The 13944-nt window shown below is 57.2% G+C and overlaps 5 protein-coding genes across 5 annotated transcripts; 2 read left to right on the top strand and 3 right to left on the bottom strand.

The window, feature by feature from the left end:
- Positions 1-334: 334 nt before the first annotated feature.
- Positions 335-4243, top strand: BCV69DRAFT_314912 (leucyl-tRNA synthetase). The gene is made up of 2 exons (XM_025495158.1): positions 335-657; positions 748-4243. The coding sequence occupies exons 1-2, from the start codon at positions 559-561 to the stop codon at positions 4021-4023; spliced, it is 3375 nt and encodes a 1124-aa protein (XP_025345230.1). The 5' UTR covers positions 335-558; the 3' UTR covers positions 4024-4243.
- BCV69DRAFT_285372 (glutathione synthase) lies at positions 4225-6577 on the bottom strand. Its single transcript, XM_025493370.1, has 2 exons — positions 6015-6577; positions 4225-5756 (listed from the first exon to the last, which is right to left on the bottom strand). Exons 1-2 carry the CDS (start codon positions 6396-6398, stop codon positions 4350-4352), a joined length of 1791 nt encoding a protein of 596 aa, XP_025345231.1. The 5' UTR covers positions 6399-6577; the 3' UTR covers positions 4225-4349.
- Positions 6578-6860: 283 nt separating this feature from the next.
- On the bottom strand, positions 6861-7928 carry BCV69DRAFT_274303 (13 kDa ribonucleo protein-associated protein). The gene is made up of 3 exons (XM_025491033.1): positions 7899-7928; positions 7597-7810; positions 6861-7506 (listed from the first exon to the last, which is right to left on the bottom strand). Exons 2-3 carry the CDS (start codon positions 7720-7722, stop codon positions 7252-7254), a joined length of 381 nt encoding a protein of 126 aa, XP_025345232.1. The 5' UTR covers positions 7723-7810; positions 7899-7928; the 3' UTR covers positions 6861-7251.
- Positions 7929-8192: 264 nt separating this feature from the next.
- On the top strand, positions 8193-8476 carry BCV69DRAFT_240200 (hypothetical protein; the record flags this gene model as incomplete). The annotated part of the gene is made up of 2 exons (XM_025489995.1): positions 8193-8357; positions 8459-8476. Coding segments are annotated over 2 exons (183 nt in total), but the record flags the coding sequence as incomplete, so codon positions are not given.
- A 627-nt stretch (positions 8477-9103) lies between these two features.
- Positions 9104-13670, bottom strand: BCV69DRAFT_301531 (hypothetical protein; the record flags this gene model as incomplete). Its single annotated transcript, XM_025494573.1, has 2 exons — positions 9104-13247; positions 13336-13670. 2 exons carry the CDS (start codon positions 13668-13670, stop codon positions 9104-9106), a joined length of 4479 nt encoding a protein of 1492 aa, XP_025345234.1.
- Positions 13671-13944: the final 274 nt, after the last annotated feature.

Genomic DNA, 13944 nt, shown 5'->3' on the forward strand with positions numbered 1-13944 from the left:
ACCTTGCGGTGAGGCTCAACAGATGGCGGACATAAGGAGAGGCAATGAATGTACTCGTATCATTATGTCTCTCTTGAGATCCAGGCGTCAGCTGGTATGCCAAGGGCAGGAGGACGGGGCTCTGCCATTTTCGGAGATACTCAGCGGAGAAAGTGACTCGCCGAGTGGAACATCATTGGCTGCGAGGCATTCTCCTATCAAGTGTCAAGGGCCTTGTATACCGGCCGGCCCTGCCCAGCCTGCTACGAGGGTGCCTGTGCCTTCCGGCTCACGTGGCGCGCGCCTTTCCGATTTTTGTCTCGCCCGCTACTGCACTTCTTCCTCGACTGGCCTCCCTCGATAGCCTTGGTCACATCCTGTCCATCTACCACGCCATCTGCCACATCCCACTATCCCCCCATCCTCCCCACTCCCTTCGTCACGACGTCTACGCTAGGCGCCTTGGCGAACGCACGTCTGCTCACACCTTTCACCGTTCGAGCAGTGCGAAGTCGAGCTTTCCCTCGCCCCGCTCCTGTCCCCCTTTCCTTGAGCAGCAGAAGCCTGCACTCTACAGTCATGGCGCCAAAAGAGGCTGCCAGCTCCGCCGCCTCCGCTCCTACGGGCGCAAAGGGAGGTGCCGTCGATGCTAATGGTGGGCCCATTCAGCTGGAGAACGTGAGTATGTGTCGCGCAAGGAAGCAGCGTTCAAAGGGCTCACGCTGAAAGCTCCGCCTCTCCTATTGTCTTTGCGCAATCCTCTGACAGACGGCCAAGAGAGACTATCTGACCGATCTAGAGAAGAAGTACCAGCAGTTCTGGGCCGAGTCCAAGTTCTTTGAGGTCGACTCTCCCATGCAGAGCGGCGAGCCCGGTCTGGAGAACATGACTCCCGAGGAGATTCGTGAGAAGTACCCGAAATGGTTCGGTACCTTCCCGTACGCCTACATGAATGGATCTCTCCACTTGGGTCATGCCTTTTCTCTCTCCAAGGTCGAGTTCGCAGTTGGATACGAGAGGATGAAGGGCCGCCGAGCTCTCTTCCCTTGGGCCTTCCACTGCACTGGTATGCCCATCAAGTCCGCTTCCGACAAGCTCATCAATGAGATCGAGAAGTTCGGACCCAACTTTGACAAGTACCAGGACGAGGAGGAAGCAGAGGCCAAGCTGCAGCCAGATGCAGCCCTCGATACCTCCTCTCTCACCCAGTCAAACGTGGCCAAGGCTCCCAAGGCCAAGATCCTTGCTAAGACTGGAGGAGTCAAGTACCAATTCCAGATTCTGGAGAACATGGGTGTTCCTCGAGAGGAGATCAGCCAATTTGCCGACCCAGTTCACTGGCTGAGGTACTTCCCTCCCATCGCCAAGGCTGATACAGCTTTGCTAGGAGCCCGACTGGACTGGCGAAGAGCTTTCCTCACCACAGACATCAACCCCTACTACGACTCATTTGTGAGATGGCAGATGAACCTCCTCCGCGCACAGCAGCGGGTCGCCTTCGGTGAGAGGTACACTATCTACTCACCTAAGGATGGTCAGCCTTGTATGGACCACGACCGATCTAGCGGAGAGGCGCTGGGCCCTCAGGAGTACACTGCTCTGAAGATGGAGGTCAGCCAATGGGGCGAGCGAGCGGGAGACATTGCTTCAAAGGTCGCAGGAAAGAAGGTCTTCTTCATTGCTGCTACCCTTCGTCCCGAGACCATGTATGGTCAAACCAACTGCTTCGTAGGCCCCTCGATAGAGTACGGCCTCTTTCAGATCAACGACAGCGAGGTCTACCTCTGCACAGAGCGGGCCGCGAGGAACATGGCTTTCCAAGGCATCACCAAGGAGAGGGGCCAGGTGTCGAAGATTGTGTCTGTCAAGGGTGAAGAGCTGCTCGGCACCAAGATCAAGGCACCCAACGGTTACCATCCAGAGGTGTACATCCTACCAATGCAATCTGTTCTGGCAACAAAGGGAACTGGAGTAGTCACCTCCGTCCCATCTGACTCGCCAGATGACTACATTAACCTCATGGAGCTTCGCAAGAAAGCTGCTTACTACAAAATCGAGCCGGAGTGGGCCTCTCTCGACCCCTTCCCCGTTCTCTCCACTCCCTCGTACGGTGATATGACTGCAGAGTTCCTCGTCAAGAAGCTTCGGATTCAGAGCCCCAAGGACGCCGTCCCTCTTGCAGAGGCAAAGGACCTGGCGTACAAGGAAGGTTTCTACTCGGGTACCATGGTCTTCGGACCGTACAAGGGCCAGAGTGTCCAGGACGCCAAGCCCAAAGTGCGGGACCAGATGATCGCAGACGGGCTGGCCTTTGCCTATGCCGAGCCAGAGGGTCAGATCATCTCTCGCAGCAACGACGAGTGTGTCGTGGCCCTGATTGACCAGTGGTACATTGACTATGGAGAGGAGAGCTGGAAGCAGATTGCCAAGAAGCTCGTCGACCGGATGAACCTCTTCCAGCCCGAGACCAGGAAAGCCTTTGAGGGTGTTCTGGACTGGCTGCATCAGTGGGCATGCGCCCGTTCATACGGTCTTGGATCGAAGCTGCCTTGGGACACCCAATTCCTTGTGGAGTCGCTTTCCGACAGTACCATCTACATGAGCTACTACACCATCGCTCACCTACTCCAGGGAGGCGTGGAAGACGGAAGCGTCGTCGGACCTCTGGGCATCAAGGCAGAGGAGCTGACCGATGACGTGTGGTCATACATCCTGCAGGACGCTGCCCTTCCCACCTCATCTAGCATCGACCCAGCCAAACTCGAGACTCTGCGTCGCGAATTCCGCTACTTTTACCCCTTTGACCTGCGTTCGTCAGGCAAGGATCTGATCCCGAACCATCTCACCTTCTGCATCTACAATCACGCTTCAATCTTCCCAGAGGAGCACTGGCCAAAGGCTATTCGCGTCAATGGCCACTTGATGCTGAATGGAAAGAAGATGAGCAAGTCCACTGGTAACTCGCTCACTCTGCGCCAGTCAGTACAGAAGTTCGGAGCCGATGCCACACGTCTGTCCCTGGCTGACGCTGGAGATTCCATTGAGGACGCGAACTTTGAGGAGAAGACGGCCAACGCGAACATCCTGCGACTGCACACACTGCTCCTGTGGTGTGATGAGGTACTCTCGAAGGAGAACATCTCTAAGCTGCGCACAGGTCCGCGAGAGTCTTACACTTTCTGGGATCGGGTCTTCGAAAATGACGTGAATGGTCTGATCCAGCAGACCGAGTCTCTATACGAAAAGGCACTGTACAAGGACGTATGCAAGTTTGGCTTCTACGAGATGCAGTCCGCTCGTGATCTGTACCGAGATGCGACTGTGGAGCAGGGGATGCACGTAGATCTGGTGAAGCTCTGGATCCGAACCCAGGCGCTCTTGATCGCTCCCATTGCCCCACACTTCTCCGAGCACATCTACCGCCAGACTCTCGGCGAGAGCGGCTCGGTGCAGACGGCCCTATTCCCCAAGCCCTCCGCCCCCGTCTCAAAGGCAATCAGCGATTCGGCTCAGTATGTGCGTGGATTGGTCAAGACGATTCGAGATGCAGAGTTGTCGATTGTCAAGAAGAAGTCCAAGGGCAAGGACGTCCGAGCGTACGACGAGCGCGCTCCCAAGGCCGTTCGCATCTTCATCGCCAAGTCCTTCCCGGCAATCCAAGACTCGTGCGTTGCGGCAATCAAGAACAATTTCAATGCCAGCACGGGCGAGGTGAATGATGTAAAGGTGAGAGAGGAGCTAGGAGCACAGGGTCTGCTCAAGGACAAGCGAGCCATGCCCTTTGTCATTGGCTTCAAGAAGCGTCTTGCCGAATTTGGACCCGACTCTTTCAATCGTATCCTCCCCTTTTCAGAAGAAGAGGCACTCAAGGATGCAGAGTCTTACCTCAAGCGCACCCTTGGATTCTCTGCCCTGTACGTCGATTCGGCAGAAGAGGCACTTGGCAAGCAGGACGAGTATGTTGGAAAAGATGGATTTGAACTTAGGCAGGTGGAACTCGCTGAGCCTGGAAGCCCTGGATTCGCCTTTTGGAACACGCAGTGAGGGAGGAGCAGTCGGGCATGATGGCCGTGCGTGAAAGGGGAAAGGAAGAGGTAGAAGGCTCGCCCTTGTGCCTGATGTAGAGGTCGGTATGAATACGAGGAAATCTTCTTCTCACGCATCGGTTGATTGCACTGCCTGAATGTCTGCGACTGCACAGTCTGATCAAAAAAAAAGGAAGCACAAGAAAAGGGCACACTGTAGCGGCTGTTATTGGTGAATCATGAAAAGCATCTTTCTATATATCGTGAGTTCGAATTTATCTACAAGAAGAATGACAGAGCCGCTCAAAGAACCACAGGTAGGTCACCGGCGACTACGCCACCCTTCTAGACGAGCACAAGACTGTCGAGCACACTGAACCCCACGGCCACACCGCCTTCATCGCTCTCCCTACCCTTTGTCCTAAGGAGGTAAGCCGCCTCGACACCCCTCGTAGCAGTGGTCGTCGTCGAAGAAGAAGAAGAAGAAGAAGTCGCAGCGACTTCCGAAGTCGGCAGACTCCAGTAAGTCTTCTCATCCAATGCTCCTGCAGTGCCGGAAGCGCTGTTGCTGCTTGCGCTGTTGCTGTTGCTGCTACGGAAGAGGGCTACACCGTAGATGCCTAGCTCGGAGACGACGTCGGGGGAAAGACGACACTCGGCTGCCTGAAGACCTTCAGCATGGCGCGTGGGCTGCTCCTGCGCTTGTCCAGTGCTGCTTGAGTCTGCAGCGGCGGCAGCACCAGCACCAACGGCGGGTGGCCTGATGAGGTAGTTGCCCAGGCCCTGCGGCGGGAGGATGAGCTCCATGAGGATGTATCCCTCGCGCTCCTTTGGTGTACCCTGTGGACGCTTGGCATCACGCTCCTCCATGGCGGCCAGAGCGCGGGGAATCTCCTCGCGGTAGATGTTGTTCCCCCCACCCTCGCGCTGCGGCTTCATCACAAATCGCTCTGGCTCTTCTCGCGCTAGCTTCTGACCTTGCTCGCCTAGAGGGGAAGAGTCGAGGGGGTAGAGTTCGGCCCAGGTCTGACGTAGAGAGTGGAGTGCCTCGGCTGGGTAGCGTTGAGAGAGAAAGTGCTCCAGCACACCTTCCTCGGCGAGCACTTGTTGCACCTTTTTGGCTCCTGCGAGCTGCAGAGCCACAGTGGGGCACTTGATTGCCGTGGTGCTTTCTAAACGAAAGCGCAGATCCCAGTGGTCGGGAGTGGTATAATCGGTAGGGGTATATCCGGAACGGTAGTAGACTACAGAGACTTCCACAGGAGTGGTGCTCGTCTCTGAAGATAGGAGGAGGGCTCCTGACGAGGAGTCTCGAGATGCAGAGGTGATGAGGGAGCTGAAGGTGCGACGCGTTGAGCGAATGCCGTGCTTCTCTAGTAGCTCGAATTCGAGCCACCTCTGATCGAAGGCGTTCCTCTCCTTTTCTTGCACGACGAAAAGGACTCGAGGCGTATCCTCCTTCTTGCCACTCCAGCCAGACTCGGCCAGGTAAGCCTTGTGAGCTTGAGCCAGCCCATCGCTCAGCAAGGTCAAGGCAGTGTTCTTGGGCAGATTATCTAGCTGGAGTTGATCAAGTGCCGACGAGTAGTAGTCGGTCTGCATGAGCAATGAACGATGCAGCTCTGACACCTTTTGACACAGAGGTCCAAAGGAGGAAGAGATTGTGTTGAACTCTACTTGACGAATGGTGGGAGGCGCGGAGGGGGAGTCGTGAAGAAGATAGTCGGAGCGGAAGAGACCGAGGTGGTAGGTCTGTATCAACGGCAACGAGAGTAAATGCAAGAGCATGTCAGTATATGGCCAAAGTATGTGTGGCAATCTGCATTTCTGATGTCACCCTCCTCTGCGTCTATAGCCTCAGAGATTGTTCACTCTTAGAAAATCGTCAGTCGGTTTACCTTCTTTGAGGTGCCGGTACGTGTAGCGGTTCTTAGTCGTAATCCTTGGCGTTTCCAGCATCTTTCCACATCCTCCTCGTATACGCAGCGAATGTGGACTGGAAAGACTCACCGGTGCAACTCCTTGCTGTTTAGCTTTGCTATACACCTCCCACAATCCCCTAGTGAAATCATCAACAGGCGCGACCATCTTGCCAATTACCCTCTCGAGGAAAACATCGTCCACTGCCACCCTAGCGTACAACTCATTCAGTACGCCCTGAATCTGGAGTGCCTGCTGAAAGGCAGAGCGAGGAAAGGGTGAAGGGAGGAGGGAGATGGGTGCGTGGTGCACGTGGGTGGAAGGTGGTGGGTTGCCGATAGGGCGGTAGACCAGTCCGTGGCTGAGGGCATAGTCGGTTGCTTGTGCCGTGAGAGAGGAGAGTTGTGAGGAGGTCAAAGAGGGAGGCCAGGAGGGGAGCTTCGTCGCCGATGTCGACGCGACAGGTGAAGCCATGATGGAAAGGAGCGTCGGGTCAAGCTCAAAGATTGAACCCGCCGTGGTTCGTTGGCGTCACTGTCGAGTGAAGTGACGATGACTACGACACCACCTCTGCGCTACTTGACCAAGGTAGGAGAGGCAAAAAAGGGGGTTTGGCAGTGGCAGTACTTTGATGGCGATGATTCTGGAAGAAGTGGTTCTGAAGCAAAGAAGGAGGGCCAGCGCTTCCAGAGGTTTTTATCTCCGGCGCCGGGCCTCGCTTGACTTTGCACCTCCGCAGGCGCACACCCAAGGCACACACACACACACCCTTTGCTGCAGCACAGCGTGCTTTCTGGACAGGAGAGGTATCGAGGTATGGTGGCAGAAGGCGAAAGGGAACACAGAGACCATGAGGATAGCCCTTCGCGGCGCTACAGGGGCGGCATGGCAAAGGATCGCAAGCTAGATCAGACAGAGCATTGCACGCAGCGCCACGCATCTCCCGAGCTCCTCATCGACGACTGCAATGACGCAAGCGGATAAAAGGAGACATGTGTTGTTACAATTGAGGTGACCAGCGTCAAGAAGGATGACATGGGAACGAGGGGACAAGAGAGGTAGAGGAGGAGGGGCATGGTGTTGAGACAGATTGCGTCCGGCTCAACACCACCACCAAGGCCGGCCTTGTAGGAGGTCCAGCAAAGGCGCCTTCAAGGCGGCTGGGTAGCGCTTCACCATGGTTCGTTGATTCGTTGATGATCAAGACATTGCTCTTGTCCATGCATTGAATCACTCCTGGTCAGCCCATCCCCTTCATTCCCATTCCTGACCCACCCCACATCACTCCCATCCATCTCCCACCTCCAGTCCAGCGGCCCGACTGAGCTCAGATCAACAGCCTCTCGATGGCATTCTTGATCGTCTGAATCTGGCTCTGCAGTTCCCTCGCCTCATTCGTCGTGACGCTAGCTGCGACCACTGGTCGAGAGACTCCACAAGCACGACCCAGAGCCGTCTTTGAGGGGACAAAGACGTAGGGTACATTCTTGTCCTCGCAGAGCAGAGGGAGATGAAGCACGATCTCAATGGGCTCGACATCGGCGGTCATGATGATGAACTCGCAGATTCCTCGGTTGAGAGTCTGAGGGGAGGAGAGAAGGGAGAGGGTAGGCGTGAGCAACATTGTCCCCGCGATTGAACCCCCATCACCTCTGCGCTTCCTCTGACTTACCTTGGTAGCCTCGTTAGCTCCCTTCTTCAACTGCTTGTAGTGGCTAGCCTGCTGCACCAGGTCCAAGATCTGGTTGGTGAGCGCAGCATCGGCGAGGGGAAAGGCCTTCGGGTTGGGAGCGGACATTGTGCTTGACGAGATGCGAGGCTGGATGCAAGGTGGTTGGTGGGCTGGTCTTTTTCTGAAAAGGTAGACCTCACGACTAGGATCACGGCTGTGCAGAAGGAGGGGGAGGAGGAGAGAGTGCGCCGTCAGCAAAGAGCTCAGAACTATCCTTGTAAACCTGTACAAATCTCACTCACGTCAAACGAAGATGGGATGCTGAGCGTTAGGATGGTAAAAGTGGTTGGATACGACGGACCAAAGAGCCCAGCCACGGGTAGAATTTCTTCTTCCTTCGCGTCTTACGTAAGCCACCGCCTCCCGCCTCCCCTCGACTCCACTCCCGGAAGCGAAGCCCACATTACGCTACCTCACCACCGAAACACGAGCAATACCACCCACCCCTCAACGTTCCCCTCCTCTAACCCCAACCGGTCATGCTCCCCACCGCTGCAGCCCGGCTCGCGCCCACCGCCTCCTCATTATCGAGCAACAAGCAGCGGGATCTGCAGCCCGTCCTCACCTTTGGCAAAGCTGCCGCCGCCTGCCACCAGCAGGCAAGGGTTTACGGGGCCTGTATTCTTGCACAGTACGAGACCGTCGAGAGAGGCATGTGCGAGAGGGAGTTTGGAGAGTTCAAAAATTGTGTACAGAGCAAGGTGAGTTGTGGGAGGGGAGAGGAGGAGGAGGGGGTCAGAGAGGAGGAGATCAGGGCTGAACATCTTGCTTTGTTGGTGGTCACTCGCTCGCTCGCTCGCAGCTTGGTCGCAAGTGGTAGGACCGCTCCTCTTGTGAAGCACACTTTGACTCAAGCAGCAAGCAGTACGTTTGAGATATACCTCTCATGAACGGAGAGAAGCACAATGGCCGCTTTCGGGAGCTTCATTGCGCCCACGCTCGCCATAGAGCATGAGTGCTCTCTGCCTTGCAAAGAGCCAGAGGTCCCTTTGACTTGACCTATCCCAGGAACCTCTCCGAGGCCAAGTAAGGGGAGTCCACCCATCTGCTGAGAGGTAGGAGCAACGCATGGGGATTGTTCGCCTCTCTTGGCTTGCACGCAAATAGAGGCGGACCCAAGCTGGTAGGCAAGGCAGGCAAGGCCTGAATCACTCCGAGAAAAGGGGTACTGTGGGGAAAGAGCCCAAAGATCGGTCACGGTGGTCAGCGGAAATCAGCCGCAACGCCACCATCTGTACATCAGGCAGGCATCGCACACTTTCACATTCAGACGAATATATAGAAGAAGGCATCTTTTGGCTCGTTCATTCATTCATTGTTTCACAAAGATTAGATAGACCGCGCCCGCTCCTTTACCCACCGACCCATCTGTCTCGAGCATGGCATCTACCATCTACCCATCCGACGATGTTCCTGCAACCCCATTTCCCACATATCTTCTCTTCCCTCAGGCAGTCAGCCTTGTGATCAGGAACTTGACACCAACAAGCATCGCTGCCACCTCACCCGAAGCGGAGCTGGCGACCTGCACATGCAGCTGGAGTGCCGCCTGTTGATTCCTAGCCTCAATGGCCCTCACCAGCTCCTGCAGACCGCCCAGCACCTTCTCCGGGATCATTCCATTGTTGAGGTAGTCAAACAGCGAGTTCAAGCGACGCTCCGAGTCGTCCACTACCCGCTTCTGGGCAGGGGGAGCAGTTGCTTTCACTCGGCTTAGCTCTCGAGAGAGGGTGGCAAAGATGCCGCGTTGGGCCTCGGGGATGTGGGCTCGGTCTCCAGGTGGGTACTTGAACTGGGGTGCTCCCGGTCTGGCACCTGCGGGAGTGTGCGAGCGAGGCGGACCAGCACCGGCTCCGGGCGTCTGAGAGCGGTTCAGAGGTGCGACGCTACCAGGCGGGGGACGGACTTGACCAGGCGGGCCGAAGGGCATGCCCGGTGGGCCTGGAGGACCCTGAGACAATTGCTGTGGAGGACCACCTTGTTGTCCCGGGGGAGGCGCGTAGGGTCCAGACGGCCTTGCCTGCTGCTGCTGCTGCTGGCCGGGAGGAGGAGCGTAAGGACCGGGTCCTCCGCCCAAAGCTGGAATCTGAGGGACCGAAGGCACAGGGGGGACTCCAGCGCCCTGTTGAGGCCTCATCCCAGCACCGCTTGCGCTCCTAGATGGCCCCTGAGGCGGTGGTCGAGGCGGAGGAGGGCCGCGTTGTTGCTGTTGCTGGAAGCCACTTCCCTGGGGAGGCGGCGGGCTGGCGAAACTGCGAGCACCGGGCGTGCCACCGCGCGGAGGTGGGGCAGCGGGAGACTGTTGACCGTATGGTCCTGGAGTCGGCACTGGTGAATTCGGGAAGGGAGACATGATCGGCGCAGCTTTCTGTCCCATTGCCGAGGCTGCCCGACGATTAGCGGCAGATGGCAAGTCTGGAATATCGTTCCAGCCACCGTCCGCTCTCTTTGGGGGAGGCGGTGGAGGAGCCGCCATCTCTGGTGCCTGTTGCTGGTGCGATGGCATACCGTAAGGCGTAGGGGTCGAGTCCAGCATCGGAGGAGGAGCAGGAACCATGGAGGGCTGGCGCTGCAGCGGGGGAGCTTGAGTGGGCGCCTCGTAGCCACTCGAGTACTGAGATACCGGAGGAGCATAGCCTCCGTAAGACTGTTGTCGCTGCACTTGCTGCACCGGTTGCTGCTGCTGCTGCTGAGGAGCCGGAACACTGTAAGGGTTGATCTGGTTGCTGATGGCTCCAGGGTTGGCGGCCGCGTAAGGGTCATACATTTGCCCATAGCTTGGTGCAGCAGTAGACGACGATGACGAGTAGAGCTGTTGCTGCTGCTGCTGTTGTACAGGTGCAGGTGCGCTGACCGATGGTTGCGCGTACGCCTGGGTAGCTGGAGCAGCAGCGGCCTGAGCAGCTCCCTTTCCGCCAGATCGAGCAGAATCAGCCTGGAGAAGCCTCTCCCGAGCTGGATGAAGGCCAACTGCTGCGGAAGATGAAGTCGTGTCGCTGCTGGCCGAGGGAGCAGCGTAGTCGCTTGGCGTCTGGTTCACGTACTTCAAAGCAGGAGTCAGGAGACCTTGATCCGCCAGCAGCTCAACGTACTCGTGAATGCGGTCGTAAAGAGCAGCAAGCTTGTAGGTACGTGCTCCACTGGCAGCAACTGCCTCGCTAGTCGTAGGCTGCTGTAGGTCTGCGTCAACGTATCCAACAGCATTCTGGAAGACAGTGATCTTCTCGATGAAAGTCTGAAGCGCCTCTGCGTGGGCAGAGTATAGTGATGAAGCCGCATGCTCGGTCGAGGTACCATTGGCCTTGCTTCCATCAGCAGCTCCAGCTGCCTTGCGAGCAGCAGCAATCGCAGCTTCCTCTTCCTTCATCTCATCGATCCACATGCCAGCGACCTTCTCGAGCTTGCCGGCAGCAAGGTAGCACAAGATGGCGTTCTTGCGGTGCTGCTTTGCCTTGGTTAGCTTTGTAGAGTCAGCGCCCGCACCAGCCTGTCCCGAAGTCTTGACATACTGGAATTCAAGGCGCTGACCTAGCTGCTCTGCCAGATTCGAGAAGTCTTCTGCCTTGGCAAAGGTGCATAGGACGACGAAGATCTCCTGCCATTCATTCAGGTCTGCGTTTTGCACAACATCTGTCAGGTCATCGGAGACGATGCTCTGGAAGAGTCGCAGGTAAGGCAGCGAGGTTGTCCTCCTCTCGAAGTAAGTCTTCTGGGTGCGAGCGAGAAGGTCTGGTCCACCACGAACAGCCAGCAACAGAGCATCAGCAAAGCGATCTGTGGATACACAGAGGCTGACGGCGCTCTCAAAGTCTCCCAAGACCAGCGCTCTGGTGATCAGCTTGTCTGCATCCGACTCGTCGGAGGGATAGATTCGGAACGTCGTCGGTCGAAGATCTGCCGATGCTACTGAGCTTGGACCAGGCGAGCCAGCAGTTGCCGCTACGGAAGAAGCTGGTGGGAAGGTCATGTGAGGGACGAGAACCCGCTCAGGTACAGCCGATCGGACACCAGCTCCACTTTCTCCGGAAATAGTGTTGAAGAACTCAAGTCCGGCTTGATCCGTCGCAGAGGAGCCATTTGCACCTGCATCTTCAGAGAACAGACTGGGCTCCGTTGCCTCGCTCTCACCGCCTTCTGTAGTGCCCTTGTTGTCAGAGGAGAGGGTTGAGATCTCACTCGGGGTAGCTTCGAGACCACTGCCCTCTGCTGTGCTAACAGAGGTCTGCTCTGCGAATGACACGACTGGCTCGTGAGGTGTGGCGGGTTCGCCGAGCTCCGATAGGGTAGAGGTGACCGGATCAGCGCTGGCTGGCTTGGCGGAAGGGGTACCAGGCGTAGAGCTCAGACCTGAAAGGGAAGACGGGCCGCCACGCTTGTAGGCAGAAATTGCATTTGCGACTTTTGCCGCCACGTCCTCCTTGTTGAAGCCGAGGAGGGAGACGAGCTCATCACGAGAGTCTGCCTGGAAGAGGGTCTGGAGCGCCTTCCAGTTTGCAACCTCCTCTGGCTTGGAGTTGACCGCCTCCTTCGAGCGCTCGTCACAAAATTGCGCGAGAGTCTGAGATTCGATGGCCTCTTGTAGCCGTGTAGCTCGAGTGACGATGGCGGGCTCAGTGACCACGTTGCGAAGATTGACCGATCGGGAGCTGCCGGCACCTGGAGTCTGCTTTGGGACGGAGACGAGCTGTCCACCAAACCCAAAGCTAGCAGCCACTGGGCGCCGAAGCCACTTTGGAGGCTGCTTGAGGGTCAGACCTTGTGAAGCGGTCTCAACAGTAGGAGGCAGATTGAAGATGTCCGAGCCGTCAGCTGCTGGAGCTGGGGCAGCAGCAGCCGCTCCTGACTCGTCGGCCTGGTTGGTAGCTTGCATGCTGTGGATACCTACCCTGCCGTCGAAGCTAGCAGTGGCAAGTAGTTCAGGGTTGCGAGGGCACCATTGCACGTCGAAAGACCAATTGCTCGACGGCGGGAGCTCTCCGACGACCTCGCAAGTCTGTGGGTTCCAAGCAATTGTGCGGTTGTCCTTGCCGCAGGAAAGGAGCAGATCCGAGTCATGCTTGCACCACGAGAGGGATAGGACGCCCTTGTCGTGCCCAGTCATGATCTTCTCCGGAGCACGAACCATGCGCAGGTCCCAGAGCATAATGATAGGAGACGAGTCGTCTTCGGATGCTGTAGCCAGTCGAGTGGAGATGTCGGGATGCCATGCCACTGCGCCCATTCCTCTCCGTGCGCCAGCAGCAAGAGCGCCGTTGGCCACTCCTCCAGGTCCGCCTGCTGCTGTCCCGGCCCCCCCTCCGTAGGCGAGAGCGCAGACCTCTCGCTTGTTCTTGAGATCCCAAACGACTGTGTAGCCAGAGGAGGACGAGGTAGCCAAAATGTGCGGTACCTGGGCGTTCCAGCTGAGGGCGGTGATCTCATCGAGCTTGGTAGATCGAGCTCCTGGCGAGTATGGCTTTGTTGGGTTGGTCAGATCCCAAATGTAGATTTCTCCGTTCACGGCTCCACTGGCGAGAAGGTTGGTCTGGTTGAGGTTGAAGTCGAGACCTCGGACAGGGCCAGTGTGAGTTGTGTTCCGGAGAATTTGCGAGCTGTAGGGATCGGGGAAAGGAGGCAGAAGGAGTTAGCCAGTCCGTATTGTTGCCGGGTTGGTGCTTGCCCGCGCATCCTCGAACTCACTCGCTACTGCCATCGATGATCTTCTGAGCATCCCAAACGCCGAGCTCTCCATTCTCAAGACCAGCAGCCAGCAAGCCCTTTGGATAGCTTGGGTGAACATAGCCCCAAGCCAAGCGGTTGAGCTTTGCACTGGTGGCTACGCTTCCGAGTGGCTTGATCTCTTCGTCGTTGTTGCCTCCACGATATTTCGGCTGCCAGATCTCGATGACACTCTCATTGCTGAAGCTTTCATCAAGTGCGCCAGCTGCTGTTCCCGTGGCGATGTATGGCTCAGCTACCTGCAAAGAGGCTGGTGACCAGGAGAAGTTGGCCGTCCGCGGGATGGAGGCCTTCATCGTCGTGGGCGCGAGAGGGCGCAATAGGTGGGTTGGGCGCCTTCTGGTCTTTGGATGAGGCGCGCGTGTGTGTGGATGAGCTCTGCCTCTCTCTCTCTCTCGCTCGCTCGAGCGCTCTAGTTGTGTATGGGAGGTGAGGACGTCGCTCGAGGTGAGGGTGGGTCGTGAGTAGGAAGAAGAGGGGGTGGGGGCGAAGTCGAGTGCGTGTCGCATCTGGTGTTGCTGTGACCAGCGTGGCAGCGTCGGAGCGTGGCAGGGCGGGCGGCGTGGAGCG

The sequence above is a fragment of the Pseudomicrostroma glucosiphilum genome, assembly GCF_003144135.1.
Source record: "Pseudomicrostroma glucosiphilum strain MCA 4718 unplaced genomic scaffold BCV69scaffold_18, whole genome shotgun sequence".
NCBI lineage: Eukaryota > Fungi > Basidiomycota > Exobasidiomycetes > Microstromatales > Microstromataceae > Microstroma > Microstroma glucosiphilum.